This window comes from Alligator mississippiensis, chromosome 2 (assembly GCF_030867095.1).
Source record: "Alligator mississippiensis isolate rAllMis1 chromosome 2, rAllMis1, whole genome shotgun sequence".
NCBI classification, from domain to species: Eukaryota; Metazoa; Chordata; order Crocodylia; family Alligatoridae; genus Alligator; species Alligator mississippiensis.
In genome coordinates this window covers 150,496,139-150,515,646 of record NC_081825.1, presented here as the reverse complement: position 1 = coordinate 150,515,646, position 19,508 = coordinate 150,496,139, and the positions used below count along the sequence as shown (strand labels likewise).

At 42.9% G+C, this 19,508-nt stretch overlaps 1 protein-coding gene across 7 annotated transcripts in view; it reads right to left on the bottom strand.

Annotated features, from left to right (window-relative positions):
- Positions 1-19,508, bottom strand: part of AFF1 (ALF transcription elongation factor 1) — a 241,207-nt gene that overhangs the window by 10,617 nt on the left and 211,082 nt on the right. For all 7 annotated transcript variants that reach the window (XM_059722274.1, XM_059722270.1, XM_019488145.2 and 4 more), the window contains 7 exons: positions 18,678-18,834; positions 15,762-16,682; positions 11,944-12,041; positions 8,121-8,367; positions 6,607-6,698; positions 6,143-6,206; positions 1,205-1,341 (listed from right to left, as the gene is read on the bottom strand). In XM_059722274.1, coding sequence (XP_059578257.1) covers positions 1,205-1,341; positions 6,143-6,206; positions 6,607-6,698; positions 8,121-8,367; positions 11,944-12,041; positions 15,762-16,682; positions 18,678-18,834 — 1,716 coding nt within the window. The remainder of the gene's footprint in view (positions 1-1,204; positions 1,342-6,142; positions 6,207-6,606; positions 6,699-8,120; positions 8,368-11,943; positions 12,042-15,761; positions 16,683-18,677; positions 18,835-19,508) is intronic.

Below are 19,508 nucleotides of genomic sequence, written 5' to 3'. Positions count from 1 at the left end.
AAACTTATTAAGGATCCGGAAAAATAGAGAGGTCAACTTTGAGGAAAAAAACAGACTTTAAATGACATATTTATGACTTCAAAAGCTGGACCTTGAAGAGAGACAAGACACATTTCAAATGCAGTAGCATCAAAAGATATTGAGAATTCCATAAAAAGAAATCTAACAACTGGGGTTGGAGAAGACTGGAGGTAGATGAGGCCTTAACACCATTAGTAGAAAGAAGTTAATTTTTTGGACAAATGATTAAAGTAGAAGGGGACTACTGAGAGAACACCAAGCATTCAAGGAGGTATAGAAGGAAGACTGAGTGAAAAACCAAGAAGAGCAATGCCAAAGTGAAGAACAGAAGGAAATTTGGAAAGCAGGAAGGAAAGAAATACAGCAGATGACATTTTTATTCAGTAGTGTAGCCAAAATAAAGATGTCTGTGAAAAAAAATTGGGTTTTTTTTTACCTCAATTCCTAGTTTTCAAGGGAAACCAGGAAAACCCAAAGCTTTTTAGACATATTTTTCAATTTTTCATAAAAACCAAGAAACTATTTTAACAAAAATGTTATAAAAAAGAAAAAAAATGGCCTCTTCAACTAGCTTCAAGGAAAGAAGCTAAATTAAGTCTGGGAAATATTCACCTAACACTGACATTCTATATCTGGAGAAAGTGATATGTGACTTTTTTCTCCTTTATGTACAAGGTTTCAACTTGTCCAGATAACCCACATGCATCATAAGGAGAGTCTCATGTAACACATAGAGTCCCTTGTAAAAAATAAGAAGTGGAGCTTTTGCTGTGAAAACCTCCTACAAACATGTCAGCAGGAAAATATATAGAAGAAATTGACTCATCTTTTTTCCAATCCAACTGCAAAGATTTTGCACTCAGCTACACAACTTTCCTTAGCTTACTCCTTTAAAAATGAATTAATCAAACTGTTATCTAAGAAAGATGAGGGAGTATCTTCCTTGCTCCTGTTCTCATCTATATATTTAAAGGTATCAAGACTGAAATGCAAGCCAAATTCCAAGGTGTATTCAGATTGTGAGCTCTTTGGACAGTCTTCTTGCTCTACCTTCATACAACACACAATGAAACAAGGCTCTGGTCCCATGACAGGGAGGCTTGTAGGTGCTACCATGATCCAATAATACAAGTAAATAATAGCAAAACAAAAACATGCATTACTGCTGTGATATTACACTTACTTGATGAGATCTATAGTCTCCGTGAAGATGGTGTAAGCTGATTTTGGAGTTAATGCATCAGATTCCATGGCAATTCCATACTCAATGAAGGAAAGGGCAGCATCCAAGTACTGAAATGCCTTTCCAAGCTTGTCTGTCTGTTTGGAAGAAGGTGTGCATTGTTAGGCTACAAATGGAGTTCTTTTTTCTCAACTCGCCCATTGCCATATCCATTCCTTCTCTTTGCTTAATTATGTTATGCATGGCTTGAGAGAGAGGAGTAAGTCTGGGGGATTTTTCAGAATATAAAGCAGAGACTTCCAACTTTGGCCCCACTGACAGTCTCTGTGACAGCTCTGGGGCAAAATGTTTCCCCATCCTCTCCCCCATGTGAACACCTTCCAAATAATAGGCCTCAACTTGTAGTCTTTCCAGTGGGGAACCTTGCATATCACTGCCATTAGACCGGAGCACATGGCTATAAACATCTCTATTCCCACTGTCTTGCCATACTTACAGGACAGAGTCTTCTTGGTCCCTCATGAAAGCATATGTTGCGTGACATATACCATTACCGTCATCTCTCTTCAGCTTTACAATTCTCAGGCTGCATCCCAGGAAAGGGGAGAATATGCCCACTTTCTATCAAACTAAACTTGGTACCAACAAGCTACTACACTGTATTTTTCTGGTTAGTGACAGATTAGGAGGAGCTGTTTTAAGTCACTTTAAACAGGCATGGTGTCCATCTGCTCACAGGGACATAAAGTAGGGAGAATAGGTGTAGCCCAGTTACCTCCCACACTGTTTGGTGAACTTATCTGTCACAGGCACAGAGGGTACAGGATAGGGGATAGATCACTCTAGAATAGATTAGGGGTGCTCAAGCTCCAGCACAAGGGCCAAATGTGGCCCATGGAACCATTGCATCTAGCCTGAAGGGGTCCCCACAGGTCGAGAAATTTTGCAGCAGGGAAGTGGTGACTATTAATATGGCCACTCTCCCCCCTGCCAAATTCCCAAACCCCATTCCCTGCATGGCCAGTCAGAATCAAGCTATGACCCCCGCCTTCCCTTGTGGGGCTGGGCCAAACCAAATTCCCTCTGTGGAGCTGGACTGGAGCCTGGCCATGCCCCTTTCCCTCTCCATCGGGCCAGGTCAAGCTCCTTTCCCTGCAGGGTTGTGTTTGGGCCAGCCTGCACCCAACTCCCTCCACGCAGCCAAGCAATGTCCACCTGGGTGACAAGATTGCGAGCACCAGCTGTATCTGGCCCAGGGACAGACAGGCACTGCCAATTTGGGCCACCAGGCAAAAAGGTTGGGCACCACTGTTCTAGATCTATTCAATTCAATGCTCCCCCTATAGCATCCACTTCTGCCACTGTTGGAGACAGGATACTAGTTTAGATGGACCATTGGTCTGACCCAGGATGAGACTTCTTATGTCCCTAGGTAGTTGTGCATTTGCCATTGTTTTCCCAAAGCCTAACCATTCTCTGAGCTTGAGAAAGTCCATCTCCTTCAGATGCCCTTTGCAGAATCTCTCCCAAAGTCATCCCACCTCCCATGTCACTTTCTGACAACTGACTCTCCCTTTCCCCAGAAGGGTTTTCTAACTCCCGAGTACTTTCCTAATCTCAAGGCTCTCTGTTTTGGCAAAGTAAGGCTTGGAACTTGCATGAGACAGAATACAAGGTCCTCAAAGCTAGCGGCTTGCCCCATCATCTTTCCAAGGTATACCAGAATCTTCTAGTCCAGAAGTCACTGGGCTGATTTTCTACACTTTTCCCCAAAAATAAAAATACCATCTGTCAATTTTAGGTTATAAATATTTAGGTTACAAATCAATCTAGGTTTGCAACTGAAAAGAATGATGAAGCTTGTAAAGTGAGAACAAATTAAGATTAAAAAAAAAAAGAAGCTATTTTTACTTGGATCTAATGCTTTAAAAAAAGCAACTCCAGAGACAGAAAAAAACTTAAACTTTTGAACTCTGCAAACATTACTTTTAATGCAATTGTATTCATAGCAAAAAAAGAAAAATCTTGGAAAAAATAAAACAAGAAAAATCACATTATTAAACATGTTATTAAACAAAACGCCTCTCTCAGAAAGTGTGGTGGCCACTGTTTCCGGAGTTCAAATCCTGCAAAGCTCTGCTTGACCTGGTATTGGCAACCGGGGACGACCTAATCAGTGACCTAACGATCGAAGGGAAGCTGGGTGACAGCGACCACGAGCTGATCACCTTCACCATCCGCCGAAAAGCTGTCAAGTCAGGCAGCAATACAGAGGTCCTCGACTTCAGGTGGGCTGACTTTGACAAGCTCAGGAGACTTGCTGGTGAGGCCCTAAGGGACCACAACCCCAAAGGCAGGGGAGTCCAGGAAGAGTGCTCACTCCTCAAGGGAGAGATCCTAGATGCACAAGCTAAGGCTATTCCATCTCGGAGGAAAGGCACACAGCAGCCCCCTTGGCTCTCCAGGGAACTGGCAGTCCTCCTGCGTCTAAAAAGACAGAACTACAAAGGATTGGGGCCGGGATCCACCTCCAAGAAGGTATACTCTGCACCTGAAGGGAGCAAATCAGGAAAGCCAAGGCTGCCATGGAACTCCAACTGGCCACAAGTATCAAGGACAATAAAAAGTCCTTTTTTAGATATGTGGGGAGCTGGAGGGAAACCAAAGGCAACACTGGACCCCTGCTAAACCAAAAGGGAGAACTGATGACCAACACCCAGGAAAAAAGCCAACTTGTTAAATGGGTACTTTGCGTCAGTCTTTCATCAGTCCCATGGGACACCCCTGCCCATTACGGGACAGGGAGGCCCGGGTGAGGGAGATTCCTTACACTCCATCAATGCTGACCTTGTGAAGGAACACCTTGAGAGGCTGGACATCTTCAAGTCAGCCGGACCTGACAATTTACACTCCAGGGTACTCAAGGAGCTGGCTAGCATCATAGCCCAGTCCCTGACACAGATCTTCGAGAACTCCTGGCGCTCTGGTGAAATGCCCGATGATTGGAAGAAGGCCAATGTGGTGCCTGTCTTCAAGAAAGGGAGGAGAGTGGATCTGGTAAACTACAGGCCCATCAGCCGGACCTCTATCCTGGGGAAAGTCTTAGAAAAAATCATCAAGGAGGCCATCCTTAACGGACTGGCTGATGGCAACACCCTGAGGGACAGCCAGCACAGGTTTCTTGTGGGTAGATCATGCTTGACCAATCTCATTTCCTTTTACGACCAGGTGATCTATCACCTGGACAAGGGGGAAGAGATTGATGTCATATATCTCGACTTTAAAAAAAGCCTTCGATCTGGTATCCCACGATCACCTTTTGGCAAAACTGGCCAACTGTGGCCTTGGCTCCACCATGATCCGCTGGCTGGTGAATTGGCTCCAGGGTCAGACCCAGAAGGTGGTGGTTGATGAAAGTCAATCGTCATGGTGCCCTGTGACCAGTGGGGTCCCCCAAGGCTCTGTCCTTAGACCTACTTTGTTCAACCTCTTCATTAATGATGTGGACATTGGAGTCAGAAGCGGCCTGGCCAAGTTCGTTGATGACACCAAACTTTGGGGTAAAGCATCCGCACCAGGGGGTAATCCAGGCTGACCTTGCCAGGCTCAGTAAATGGGTGGACGAGAACCTGATGGTGTTTAACAGTGAAAAATGCAAGGTTCTCCACCTTGGGAGGAAAAACCTGCAGCGTGCCTATAGGCTCTGGCAGTGCTACGCTGACTAGCACTACAGACGAGAGGGACTTGGGGGTCATCACTGACCACAAGATGAACATGAGCCTTCAGTGTGATGCTACGGCCAGTAAAGTGAGCAAAACACTGGCTTGCATTCACAGATGCTTCTCAAGCAAATCCCAGGATGTCATTCTCCCCCTGTACTCGGCCTTGGTGAGGCCGCAGCTAGAGTACTGCATCCAGTTTTGGGCTCCACAATTCAAAAAGGATGTGGAGAAGCTTGGGAGAGTGCAGAGGAGAGCCACGTGCCTGATCAGAGGTCAGGAAAACAGACCTTATGATGACAGGCTGAGAGGCATGGGACTTTTCAGCCTGAAAAAGTGCAGGCTCAGGGGTGACCTGATGGCCACCTATAAGTTTATAAAGGGTGTTCAACCAGGACCTGGGGGAATGTTTGTTCACCAGAGCACCCCAAGGGATTACAAGGTCGAATGGTTATAAACTCCTGCAAGACCGTTTCCGACTGGACATAAGGAAGAACTTCTTTACTGTCTGAGCCCCCAAGGTCTGGAATGGCCTGCCACCGGAGACGGTTCAAGCACCTATTTGGAAAGCCTTCAAAAGAAACCTGGATGTTTTTCTTGCTGGGATCCTCTGACCCCAGCTGACTTCCTGCCCCTGGGGTAGGGGGCTGGACTCGATGACCTTCAGAGGTCCCTTCAAGCCCTAATGTCTATGAAATCTATGAAATCATTAGCAATAAAATTATAATAAAAATCCTGAAATTTCAAAGAGCAGACTCTCTTTAAACATACTGTCCAATCCAATATGAGGTTTAGTAATGGCACACATAGCAAATGCAGCTGTTTAAACTATAGAAGATACAAAGTGGTGGGCTCATTTACTAAGTTTGTTTGAATGACTGGACATGGTTCAAACTTGAATGGACACTTAGGAGCACTTCATTTATCTGCAAACAATACTTACAGGAACATGAAAAAGATCTGTTTGTAAGTTTCTGACCTGAATATGACAACTGAAATTAATGCAGGATTAATCTATTTTGAAACACTTTGATCCTGGGAAATTGGATTTCCTCAGACATCATCTAGCACCAGTAGCTACGCATAGACCAAGGGGCATACAAGAAAGATAGGAAGAATGCTGAGATTATGACCCTCTTTTTTGTGATTCAGGACATTTTGAAGCCAAAGGTTCATTTAGAATATTCTTAAATATTTCCAGAATATGGCCAGGACTTACCATTGCATCAGCTTTGTGCTTCAACTTTTTGGCCTCCTCTATGTGGTATTCCATTGGATGTGGTCTGAATTGGGGATGGAGAAGAGGAGAAAGAAGGACAAAGTTAAAGGAAGGGGCAATTAGTAATGTTACTCTCCTTCAAAGAGGATGCTGTTATTGGTGTGTGGGCTTCTGCTATGATTCTATATGTATTAAAAATGATGATAATCATTACACAAATGGTAATTTCCCAATACAGAAAAGTAGTTAAACCTCTGGTCTAAGGACCCTACAATCGAAATCTAATACAAATAAAATGGCAGGAAGTGAGAGCCAAGATGTACGTGGGGGGCAAACACCATGGAGAGTCTGGAAAGTGGGAGCTGGAAACCATGCGTCTCACATAAAAGTCAAGCACCTCAGAGGATAGCAAAGGTGACAAGACCTGGTTGGAGCAAGGAAGACATTAAAAAAAATTCCCTTACTTTTCAATCTTTACTTGAGGTCTCCTTGGCTTGGAGGTACCATTTGGCAAAGAAGGCACTGAGAATGGATTTGTGGTGTCCCTTGCAGATCCCTGGAAAATCACCACCATGAAAAGAGGAAACTGGTCAGGTAGCTGTGATCAGATACTTCAAAAGCTTTGACTTCCCAAATTAAACAATGTTTAATTAATCCCAGAACATATTTTCTTCACTCTCCCTATTTTTTTTTTTAATCAGTGATGAGGAAACTTGGTTTAACACAGGATTGCTGAACACCATTTAGTATTTTCTGCAGGGTGGAAAAACAAAGTAGCAGGTTTTCCTCAGAAATGAAACTAGGATTGCGTTTAGCAAGACAATGACCTAGTGAGCTAAGGCAGCACTAAGGCTACTAACAATACTTTTCTTGGCCTCTAGCAAAGCCAGGTACTACTAATAAGACCTATTCCAAGTGATTTAATCACACCTTCTCACTTGGCGGGGGGAGGGGGAGGGGACAGCAGCTGAAGTAGCAGAAGGTAAGTTACCAATGGGAAGTCCAGAAATAAAACCAGAGCTAAAATGCAAATGTAAAACTGGCTATGGAAATTCCCCAAACTTTCTGAAAATAAAACAAACTAGGACTACACACAAACAAACAAAAAGATAATTGGACTTTATAACCCAAGACTCATGAACTCTCCCGTGAAACATTAATTTTATAAGTAATGATGATTACTACAAATTCAGAACCTAAACAGCAGCAAGACTTGCTTTTAAAAGTGACCAAAAGTCTTTTTTTTTTTTTCAGTGTACTGATTTTGGATACAAACTGCACCCACATTACTGAAAATGAAATTGGGCAGCCTTAAAAGCAGGGCCATGACTTAAAATGTGATCCTCTTACCCATCTTTTAAATCTATTCATTCTCCTTTGTATTTCATCTTTGGCTGGGTGAAATTAGGGAGGAAAATTCATGGGTGGCATCAAGTTAAAAGACCTTAAACATTACACAATGTCCTGGGCCTGATCCAATGCCTCACAAAATCAGTGAAATGACTCCCCAACTTTGGATCATGCCAGGTGAACATCTGAGGCTGTTGAAGAGTGGAGTCTCAATCAGCATATACCCCTCCTAAAAAGGCATTTTTGTGAATTTTTCATAGTAAGGCATACTAATTAAGACCTGTTGCAAATTAATGAATTTTGTGAATTAGCAAGTGAAAAACATAAAAGCAAAGATGTTGCAGCACAAAGCAATCAAGTAGTATACTTCCTGAAATAATGAAGTTTCAATAAGCAGACCTCACTCCAGGCTCTGCTTTTATACCTTTCTGGAAAAGACTAATATTTGAGTTAGCAAGATTCTTCTACATAAGGTCAAAGAAACCAGGTAATGAAAAAACATGTTTCTAAAAGCCCATTCAGAGGACTTAGGCTTTTCAAATGTTAAAGGACTGCAATGATTCTGAAGAGACCTGCAATGCCCCCACTGCTAGCAGGGAATGTTCTCCCATTAACAGATTTCACCTACTTTGTTGCTCTTGGAGTATTCATAATGCTTCTCCTCCATTTTCCTGTGTTTGGAGGAAAAAGGATCCTTGTGGTTGCTCTTGCTCTTGGCAGTGCTGTTGATTGTGGCAGGCAGTTGGCAGCAGGCACTACTCTCATTGTTGTGCCTCTTTTGTGCCATCTTGGCCGGCTTCTGTGCAGGAGACACTGGTGGTAGCGGTGGCAGCAACAGATCTTTCTTCTGAACTTCATAGGAACATTTCAATACTCTGGAGATGGGAAATGAACTTATCACTTGGGATATACTTGGCATATATTATAGGGTTTTTGAGAAAATTAAATTATATGATGCAATGATTATGTTTATTCAGCTGGAGATGCTGGGCATGTGAGATGACTAACAGAATGAATCCACAAAAAGCAAGAGGAAACTTTAGGGACTTTCTGGTGATACAAAGAACACGCCTTCCATTGTCAACAAGATGCAGAAGATCAGTTTTGAAACAGGGACAGAGAAAATCTCAGATTGGTTATTAGAGGAAAAATTTTACAAGTGAACAGTTTGGAATTTAAAAGTAACACTCCTCAAAACAGAGCCATTTTCCTCCCCTTCCTTCACTCTCCAGGGATATCTACAATTAAGAGACTTGAATCTTTATGAAAGGATGCCCTGACCAGTGCACACTACTACTGCATGTTGCTTATTTGAAGCGATTTACTTCTCTAATTTGGCAGAATACATATTCATCACCTGAAATCATCTCCTATTACATGAGTTGAGAGAACTCAACTGAATATACTCTAAAGACTAGCCAATTAAGTTACCTCACACACAAAACTGTTGAGATGGAGATTTTCATTTGAGTTTTGTGTCTCAGTAAAGCTGCCTTTTAAGTAGTTTACAAAATGCTGTAATCATCATGGTCCAGATAATCAGTAAACTCAGGCAGTTGCATGCTACTCGTACAATGCAAAGCAGTTACACATCTCACTTGGGTAAATACTTAAATTGGATTTGCAGCTTCTTTAAGTTGCCAAAATGGCACAAAGTGTCTAAACCAGAGATTTTCAAACAGGGTGCCCAGGCACCCTGGGGTACCGTTAGAGCTTTTCAGACATGCCACTCAATGTTAGCACTGTTAGGTGTCACACTTGATTCACAAGATCAACCCAACAATGTCAAATAAGAATCCATAGTGTTAAAAAAATTCTAAACTGATGACCTTTGAGTTCTTTGCCATAGAGAAGTTGCTGTATTCTTTTTCCATAGTCAGAAAATGAATGAAAACCAACTAAGAGCTGGCATTTTTCAGGGGTGGCCTAAGCCTAACTAGAAGGTGCCTTAAGCCTAAAAAGGTTGAGAACCATTGATAGAGACTATACCCAGCTGAATCTGGCCTGGAATCCAAGCCAAACTTACATCTGTCCCAGTTTAACTCCACCCTTTCAGGAGATAAAGATGTAGCCATGTCCCATGTTCTAAAGAGACACAGGTCTTTGTTAGGACAAAGAAGGAGACCAATTCTAAAGTCAAAAAGCTTTTCCCTAGTAAAGCTGTGCTACCAGAACCCAACTATTTAAATGCTGGGACCATCAGAACAAGCCTCACATCTGACACTAGTTGCCCCCGTTTTTTTCTGCAGATGGGCAGTTTCCTTAGAGTGCCAGGACTGAAGCCATAAGAGATTTATAGATCAAAGTCAACACCTTGAATTCAACTCAAAAGTAAATAGGAATAGAGTGCAAGCTGCTAGAAATTTCATGCAACAGGCTCCCCACCAATTAACCCTGCCAATTAAGTGGGTAGTTGCATGAAGCATTAGCAATAGAATAAAAGAGCCCTACCACCATGCCATAATCTGAGTTGCTAAGGCAAATCCAACAGGAACTTCAGTTATCATGCTGGACGCTAGGGGAAAAATAAAATTTTGGTCATCAGTGCCACCAGGATTCCAGGAGTAGTCACAGAACATCTGAAAATGGTGGCCCTTTTGGATAAAAGATGCACATGCTGCCCTCTTAATGAAAGGAAGGACAGTCTACTCCTATACTAAAAAGAATGTCTACTCAGTGGATTCAGCATTGGCTAGAACATGCTCCTCTAAGTACCACCGAACCCGGGGGAGGGGGCGAATTGGGGTGACTGCCCCGGGCCTCACAGAGCTGGATGGAGCAGCTGCAGCAACTCCGTGCTGCTGCTGGCTTCATGTCCGGCCACTCGCCGCCCCCCCGCCCCCCCCAGCTTCCTTGCATCCAGGAGCAGGACCCTGCACAGGCTGATTTGCCCTGGGCCCTGCACCCTGCTCGGGTCATCTCTGGGCACAGGCAAGAACAAAAGACACTGCACCATCTGGGTCTCATTATAGCAAGAGAGTTGCTGCTCAGTCTCTCCACTGATGACCTCATGGCTCATGTCTCCCTACTGGCTCACATGTGCCGAGTGGGAGTAGCTACTTTAAATAGATGATCAGTCACCACCACCATCTGTGACCTAAGATAGGAAGGAGTCAGACCATGCTAAGCAGACACTGCCTTCCCACCCGAGCTCTGAAGGCAAGTTGCCAAAATCTCACAGTTGATGACATCAAAGGTAGCAGCTGAATCAGATCTATCAGCATGCACACTTCTTGTCCATCACTAAGAGATCATCAACTTGTCCACCATTCTTGTCCATCACTAAGAGATCATCAACTAACAAGACAAGCGCAGTTGGCACTAATCAGAAGCCGCTAAAAATATAGAAACATCAAGGAAATCAGGAGACTTGATGAGCGAGGCTTCTTCACTACACTACAACCTTCTCAAGCAGAAGGCTATGAAATCAGCTCAGCACAGCTTCCAAAGAATGAAAACAAATGCTGAGTCTAAGAGGTAGGGGACAGCAAGAGAAGAGACCAAAAAGAAAAAAAAATGGATAAAAGTTGGGAGAAAAAAAATATTTTTGTATCTCACCCTGAAAGATCCCAAAGCGCTTGAATTATTACACAAAATAAACATACAGTTCATCTACCACAACATTCAGCCACCTCTTGGGTGACAGACAGCAACAGTTTCTTAACAGAAACTACACTACACTACAGTTTAGAAAAGACTAAATGCCACCCTTTTCTGAGGGAAAAGGGTAAGCAGACAGGATGTAACTTCCCAGACAACAGTTGCAACTGGGAAACCAGTTTTGCAAAGATTCCTCAGGAATGTTAATAACTTTGACTTGTTCAGGACCATATATTATTATTTGCACCCCATCAAAAAGATGGCAATTCCACTAAAATTACACAGGGACGTTGGTTATGTACAGCTTGAGAGGGAAGAGCATCATGCCCTGCAAGGCCAGAAGAATTTCCTGCACTAGTTCTGGGTCCCTTGAGCCACGCACTATTTAAACTTAGAATGGTGGCTCTTGCTGCTAGGTGAGGGAAGTTATCCATTTCAACATGTAAACATGAAAGACCTGGTTCTGATCTCAGGCTGATGTAAATCAGTAATAATTATGCTGTCAAGGACACACTGAAGTCAGCAGTGTGTCATCAGCGAGAGAAGAAAAGTCAACCCTAGAACTTCTCTTCATGAAGGATTAGTACCATAAGGAGAGGAAAACAGGTATGCTGTCAATAGTAACTGGATCTGCAACAAAAAATGTAAATAAATGAAAGTTTCTTTAGCTGTCTTGTGGACTCCAGGCCAAAAAAAATAAATTTACACCAAACTAAGTTTCATATAACACATTGTATTACATAAACCCACAGTTGAAGGGAGGAGAGAGGAAAGAATTCCTCATCCAAACCTTTTTAAAGAAAGAACTCAGTTTCATATATTGTGTTGGCATCTTCCTCCTCTATACTCACTTCATTTTACTGGAGTCTTTGTCACCTGAAGCTTGCAATGATTTGGTTTCTTTCTCCAACTTGATTATTTTCCTATCAGTCTCTTTCTCTATGTCTCCCTGTTAACAGAAAATTCATCACTTAGGCTCTAAAAACACGTGAAAAAAGCAAGCTTGTGTAGCTAAATATGATTTGTTAGTCTTTAAAAAAAAAGAAGCTGGGAATAAAAACATACAGCCCTAGAGCACATTATTAATCTAAACTTCAGCTTTGCTGAAAAGGATCCCAAATGGGACTGTCTCATTTTGCAAGATAGATTTATTTTGGTAGATGAAGCAGAAATGCTGAACATCTCTCATCAATCCCACTCCAGAAGAAACTATTTTTTTAATGTACCCCATTGAACGCTAGTATTTTAGATCTACTGGTAGTGTCTTATTTCTAATGAATATGAATCAGACAAAGCACAGAAAGGCTGAAGCACATTAAAATTCCTTCTGGCAAAGTCATCAAAGGCAAGTGATTGTGTTTTGCGATATGCTTTGTTTGCCAAAAGGAAAAAAAAATAGCATACCCAAGAATGAAACGACACATGGATTCCCCAAGGTCATTTTAACAGAAATCACGTACAGGGGGAATTTTTTTTTTTTTTTAGTAGTTGGAATAATTGCTTATATGCTTCCCCCAGGAAACTACCAGCATCTCAGACAGATACACAGATATGACCAGGTAAATAAAGCTTTAAAATGCATATTGCAACACCTATGGAACAAAGTATTTGTATATATTTATCAAAATCTCAGCCTAACTGGGTGAAACATTAATATTTTTTAAATAACATTTAAAAAATTTAACATTTAAATGTATTCAAGCAACCTGACTCATAGAGATGTTGGTGCCAGCAATGTGCATCCAAGAAGGCCTCTCTAAATGTTCACCTGCAGTGCAGTCTCCACAGCTCATGCTGACATGACTGAAAAAGTTCTAAACTAGTTCATCCAGGTGTTGGTATCTATGGTAGCCCAAAGCAACAGAGAGCTCAGTGTGAGCTGCAAAATTTGCCTGAGAAATGGGGTAAATTCCCAGAAAGATAGAGGCCACACTGAGATTTGTGCTGCTATGGCTACACTGCTCACAGGGCCTGTTTGACTGCTGTGCAGACATAGCCTAAGAAGGTGAGATGTCACTTTGCAAAGGGCCTGATCCTGTGAGGTGCCAAGCGCACTTAAATTTATATCATCCACAAAAGATGTCAATTTGAGACATGTAGTGTCTCAATGCCATGGAGACAAAGCAAAATGTGCATCTCCCACATAATTTTAAAATCAAATGTAATATGAAACCTTCAGCCTTCTGTGCCATAGGCACAGATGTCATTCCCCAACAAGCTTGAGAATTTGTTTCAGCCTGTCCCAGTAAAATTGAGCAAACACCTGAAAAAGGACAGTCTTCCACTAGCTGGTTGGGTACTGGTAGAATCATAGAAAGTCAGGGTTGGAAGGGACCTCAGGAGGTCATCTAGTCCAACCCCCGGTCAAAGTAGGCCCCAGCTAGATCATTCCAGCCAAAGCTTTGTCCAGCCAGGTTTTGAAAACCCTCAAGGATGGAGCATCCACAACCACTCTGAGTAACCTGTTCCAGTGTTTTACTGCCCTCTTAGTGAGAACATTCTTCCTAATATCTAACCTAAACTTCCCTTGCTGCACCTTGAAACCATTGCTCCTTGTTCTGTCATCTGCCACCACTCAGAATAGCCTAGTTCCATCCTCTAACAACCCTTCAGGTAGTTGAAGGCTGCTATTATGTCTCCTCTCAGTCTCCTCTTCTCTAGACTAAATACGCCCAGTTTCCTCAACCTCTCCTCATAAGTCATGTTCCCCCAGCCCCCTCACCATTTTTGTCACCCTTCACTGGACTCTCTCCAATTTCTCCACATCCTTTCTGTAGTGGGGAACTCAAAACTAAACACAGTACTCCAGATGTGGCCTCGCCAGTGCTGAATAGAGGGAAATAATCACTTCCCTTGACCTGCTAGCAACACTCCTATCAATGCAGCCCAGCATGCCGTTAGCCTTCTTGGCAACTACAGCAGTATTTCTCATAGCCTTCCCTATTGCTGTGGGCCCTCCCTCTCAAAAGACAGTAGTCAATCCTTCTCCAATAGAAACAATGCGTTAACTGGCTCAGAAACAGTAGGGTTTAAAAAAGCCCTGCACCTCATAATTCACCCTTAACTGGTGGGACAATAACAAATCTGGAGTTGTCTGAAGAGTGAGAAGCAGCCCTGAACCAAAAATGGGAACAGGGCCTGAAATAGCTACAACAAATATACTCCGCACATGTACTCCTTGTGTCATCTGGCACTCGCACATGATCCAGTGTGCCTTGCAAGAACTGGCACTCAGAGCAAGTAAGGGAACTACTGCTACCACTACTCCTACTTCAGCTGAAGGGTCTGTCCATTAGCTCATTAACTGTTCTTTAGCTCAGGCTTCTTTAGCATAAGAGCCAGTGTTAAGCTCTATCTACTTGCATGTTTCTAAGGTCAGATGTAGTATTAGAAGTTAATTTTCTCTGTTTTTAAATCCAAACAACAGCTAGACAAGTTCCCTGATTATATTCAGGAACCCTTCCATCTATTACCAAAACACTCACAAGCCCTTAGTGGAACACAAGTTGGGCCTATGGCCAGTCTATGCACTACTTTTTTTATAATCTTTTAAATTACAGGTGTGATTTTTTTAAACTCAGTTACTGGTACAACCCTGAAAGTGGATGACAATACAATACAGCTTCTTCCAGTTTGTGCAGTGTAAGCACCTTCACAGTGGTACAACTGAATTTGCTCTGATGGGACTAGATGACCTAAGCCAGGGGTAAGCAATGTTTTTTGACTGGAGTGCCGAAAAAACCACGTCTACCTTGGAAAGTGCTGGAGTGCCGACATGCCAGAGCCCAGAACAGCTGTTTGCAGCCTCCCAGCTGCAGCAGGCCCACAGAGTCCAGTCTACTTGCAGCAGGGCTTGCAGCCTCCCAACCGCCTACTGGGAGCAGCCTGGGCTCTGTGGCTGACAGCAACTGATTAGGCTGGCGGTGGTGTGCCGAGCAAAATGGCCTTGCATGCCATGCTCAGCATGCGTGCCGGGGGTTGCTGACTCCTGAACTAAACTGTACTGGTATCAATTAAAGAGGTACAACTCGTGTAAGGCACCCCTCTCCGCTGAACTACTGAAGATTTCACTTTAAGCATCCACACAAATAGGAAAGAGGGGTGTTCTGCAGTAAATATGAAGAGCCTTACAAGGACGAATAGCACAGCACAAGGAAGCATTTCAAACACTATGCTACTTGCAGCAAAAGAGCACTTCAGCTTTCTCTACTTCCAGTACTGCTTTGTGGATAAGTTCACTGACAGTGGAAGCAATTTAAAAGAGGAATCAGCAGACTTGCCTGCAGGGGACATTCATAGACCTGGTTTAATGTTCTTCCAATGTCTTTCAACATATGCTGAAAAATGCCCTTTTTCAAGAGCAAAATTTGCACACATCTTTCAACTTTTGCATGACTTTTCTAAAAAAAAAAAAAAAAAAAAGCCAAAATATCAACATTTTATTGGAAAAATCATCAAATTCCTATTTGCTGAATAACTATCTGGATCTTTCTAAGTTTTTACCAGGTCCGGAGGAAAACGTGAAAAAATTTCATTTCAAAACTTGTGAAATTGAAATCAATTCCAACTGTTAGTATGTTTCTCAAGCAGTTCCACATTCTCAGTCCACTGAATAACGTTTCCAATGTACTGAGAAATTCCCCTATCCCAACCGTCCCCCAGCTCTCACCTTCCTCTTAAGAGGCTTGTTAGGAGTTTCTGTGCTTTTCTTTTCCAAATCCCGCTTCCTTGCACTTGAGAGCTCTTTCCCCTCAACCTTTTTCTGGTGGTTCCCTTTCCCAGGTGGCTGAGGGACCCTTGTAAGGAGAGCAAGCTCAATTTTGACAATGAGAGCATGAGGGGTTATGAAGTCTCTCAGAGGTGGTAACTTCTTATCCCTGATAGGCAAAAGAAATCTGTTTCTATGAAAGTCCTCTCTGACCACAACGGTAGACTTATTGCCACTAGTCCTGGTGTGAGTTGTGCTCTGGCTTTGAGCTAAGGGGCCGAGAGAAAAATGCTCTGGGGCACAGCCAGTCAAAGTATCTTTCACAGGCTTTGGGTCCAAAAATGGTTTAGAGGCTGCTTGACGTTGCTTGTGCTTTTTCTTTTCAGAGGACTCTTGGACTGTAGTCTTGGAGTCCTTTTTATCACTGGATTTTGGCCTCCCTTTCGTTTTTACTTTCGGCTTGTCCCTGGAAGACTGGTCTTTAACCTCATATGGACCAGGCTCACTTTCCACTTTCAGGCCGCCCTTGGGTTCCTCCTGTAGTGGTATCTTGCTGGGGTTCTTGGTACCAACTGTCTGCCTCTGAGAAGGCCCCTCAGCATGTGTGGGAGACTTCTGGCAATTCCGTTTGGTAGGAAGGTGGCCCTCCAGTGGAGCCTTGGCTGCTTTGCTGGAGTTTTTGTGATGAAGCTCCTTTGATCCAGAATGCTCGTGAGTGGAGCTGCTGCTGCTGCTGTGGCTGCTCCCCTTCCCCTGACCCTTGCTCTCGAGGTGACCGTGTGAATGGACCACCTCGCTGAGGTTCTCGGTAGCTGCTGTTGGTGGGTTCACCTTGGTTAGCCAGTTGTCCAGCTGCCATTTATTTGATGTTGGTGGCTCAGGCTGTGGGGGAAGGGGGAGGGGAGGTGGGGAGGAAAGAGAAAGAAAGGCTTCAGGGATTTTATTCATATTTGCAGGCCAGATCTCCCAGATGCACTCAAAACCTATGAAATGTTGCCCTTTCTATGAAAGGCACTGATCGTGAAAGAGATTACATTCAGATGTTCATAAGAAACACACAATGGAGAAAAAAACCCTCTCTCTTTTGAACAGGGCAAATCTGACAATTCACAAAGAAATTCTGGTCCTCATTTATCTTAATTTTTCACGTGAAAGCTTGGCCCAGTCTTACTCTGTAACAGAAGCACCTTTGTCACCTGATGGCTGGGTGCTACTAACACAACAGAATCAAAGACAGAAACTTTACAAAGTAGCTTGCATCCATCCCTAAAGTTCTCTTGAATCTACATGAAAAGATACTTCTATCACTATCCCTCTTTCGATGCCTAAGTATATATTTTGTATTTATAGATTGGAACTGTGTCTTAAGTGAAACATGTGGGCCCCAAAAGTTATAAAAAAAACAAGCTTTGGCACTGGAGTATACATCAGAAAATATAAATTAAGAATATTTCTGCCTCTCGCCCACTAAAGTGTTCCAGTTGTCAGTGGCCCTCAGATGCATTCTAGCAGTTGGGCATTAGAGTATCAATAGGCTTTCAAACTTTTTTTTAAGCCACGCCCCTTGTGCCAGGGGCACATTTTACCTCCTTCAAAAGGCATCCAAACTTTACTCAAATGAAACCTGCAATTGATCAATAAATCTGAGAAGCAGGGGTTATGTCTGATAGGGGTGGTGTCAAAAGACCTATTGTTTTTGTGCTTCTCATGCTTTCTGGCACTAGCAAGCCTCAGTAAACCGTGTGATCAAATAACCTACCTATGCATGTGCTTCTAACAGTTATAATACAAGACAGAAAATTAAAGGATGGGGCAGGGAGAGAAGAAGTGAAAAACAATTAAGATATATACACTGCTACTGAATCCCCCCTGAATCAAACAGAGAAAATGTAAAATTGTATCTTTCCAGCTATTAATGTAGGAACACTTTGCAGTTGTTTCTTTCTCTGTTTTTCCTCCACACCACAGAGTAGGAGAGAGACAGAGAGAGACCTTGCTCCTATGACATGTTGCCCACAGCATGGCATCATGCCCAGCGCTTAACTGGGATGTGGAAAACACATTTTCATTTCTGAAGTGATTTTTTTTAATGCATCTGGTCTCAATTATGAAACTATAAAGCATTATCTGGAGTTTGGTTAGTTTGGTTTCCCAACTAAGTCAATAAGGCCTCCAAAGCACTAGCATGGCAGTAGCTGAGCCCAACTCAACAAGCAGCAAGTCCAGTCACATTCCAGTGGAACCTTCCTACAGGTCTGGTCACTTCAGATGCAGTCGAAAGAGAATTTTCTCTCATCATTTGCATGCCATCCCCCATTTTATTTTAAAAGGAATTGAGCTACTCTAAAAGGAAGGGAGAGAGAGAGAGAACAATCTCATTTTAAATGCCAGAAACTGTCAGGGCTGCTCACAATTTAAGTTTCCGCAGTAGTTACATACTCAGAGATGGGCCTGAGCCCCCACATAAAGTACTGATCCACCCCTTCCCAAAGTTCAACTGCAAGCTCTGTTCCCTCTTTGTTTCTATCCATTACTTTCAAGTAGGGAGGGAGGGGGGAAAGAAATAGTGCACGAAATTCCTTATGGGAAATAAAGACAGAGGCAAAGACTTTAAAACACACTTTCTAAATCCCAATTAGACAGTTACTAAGTCCTATTTCATTAATGAGCTTTGAAAGTTGAACAGAAAAAAAGTGTTTGTGGAAGTAGCATGGAACATAATGGATGCCTGCACTATAAGGTGATGACAGCCTGTCCCAGGCTTCTGGAATCATGTTGGTATCCAGTCAACGAGAAGCCTGAAGCAAAAAGCTTTGTTAAGCTCCCCCTATGTCATGTGCAGTCACCTCACAGGCACTCACAACACAGACGCAGTACCTCAGGCACCAAAGTTCTTGGTGGCTCATTTGCTTCACTGTCACTCGAACTGCTCTCGCTCTCCGAGTCTGAAGAGCTGTCTGAGTCACTGGTGCTCCCTGATTCTGCACTGCTGGAATGTGCTGATGCCACACTCTCAGGCTGTGATTGTGGGGCACTGAAAAGCAATTGGGAGATAAAATTAGAAAGCAGTCATGGGTGAGAGTGTTATTTTTTTTGCAGTGATATGACAGCATTCAGAATTAAAACAACTAAGTTATGTTTTGGCATTGGTGGGGAAGGGTAGAAAGCAGAAGGAATTCATTACCATACTTAAAAGAAAAGCAGAGGCTTCAAAGCCTCTTGAGATATACTCATCCCCAGCCAGATTTTGACCTGTGCCATTAACAGGTTGTGAAGATGTATTTATGGGGCTGTCTACCAAAAGCAAAAAGCTGGCAGAGGTTTTTAAAGTCCATTTCTCTGAAAAACCAATCCTCATTGGGACAGATGCCAATTACACAGCAAAAAGCAAGCAATAGAAAAATCAGTTTTCTTGAAAGGGCTCTCTCACTGCCCTAGCTCCCTCCAGTTTCCTTTACTTCAGCAGCATAACTGAACTGAACTGTCATAGTCAAAATAATAGCTGTGCTGTGCTGAAGCATCATCCAGAACACCCAAGCTGAAGTGGTCTTTCCTGAAATGTGCTTGATACAGAACTGTACAAAGCTGAGTAGAAACTGGGACTTATAAGCACAAACACATTTTGGAAAGGGGCTAAAAGATTATGGTTCTAACAAAATTATGGTTCTGACTTAAGAAAGCCCTTTCCCATGTCAACATCAATTTGCC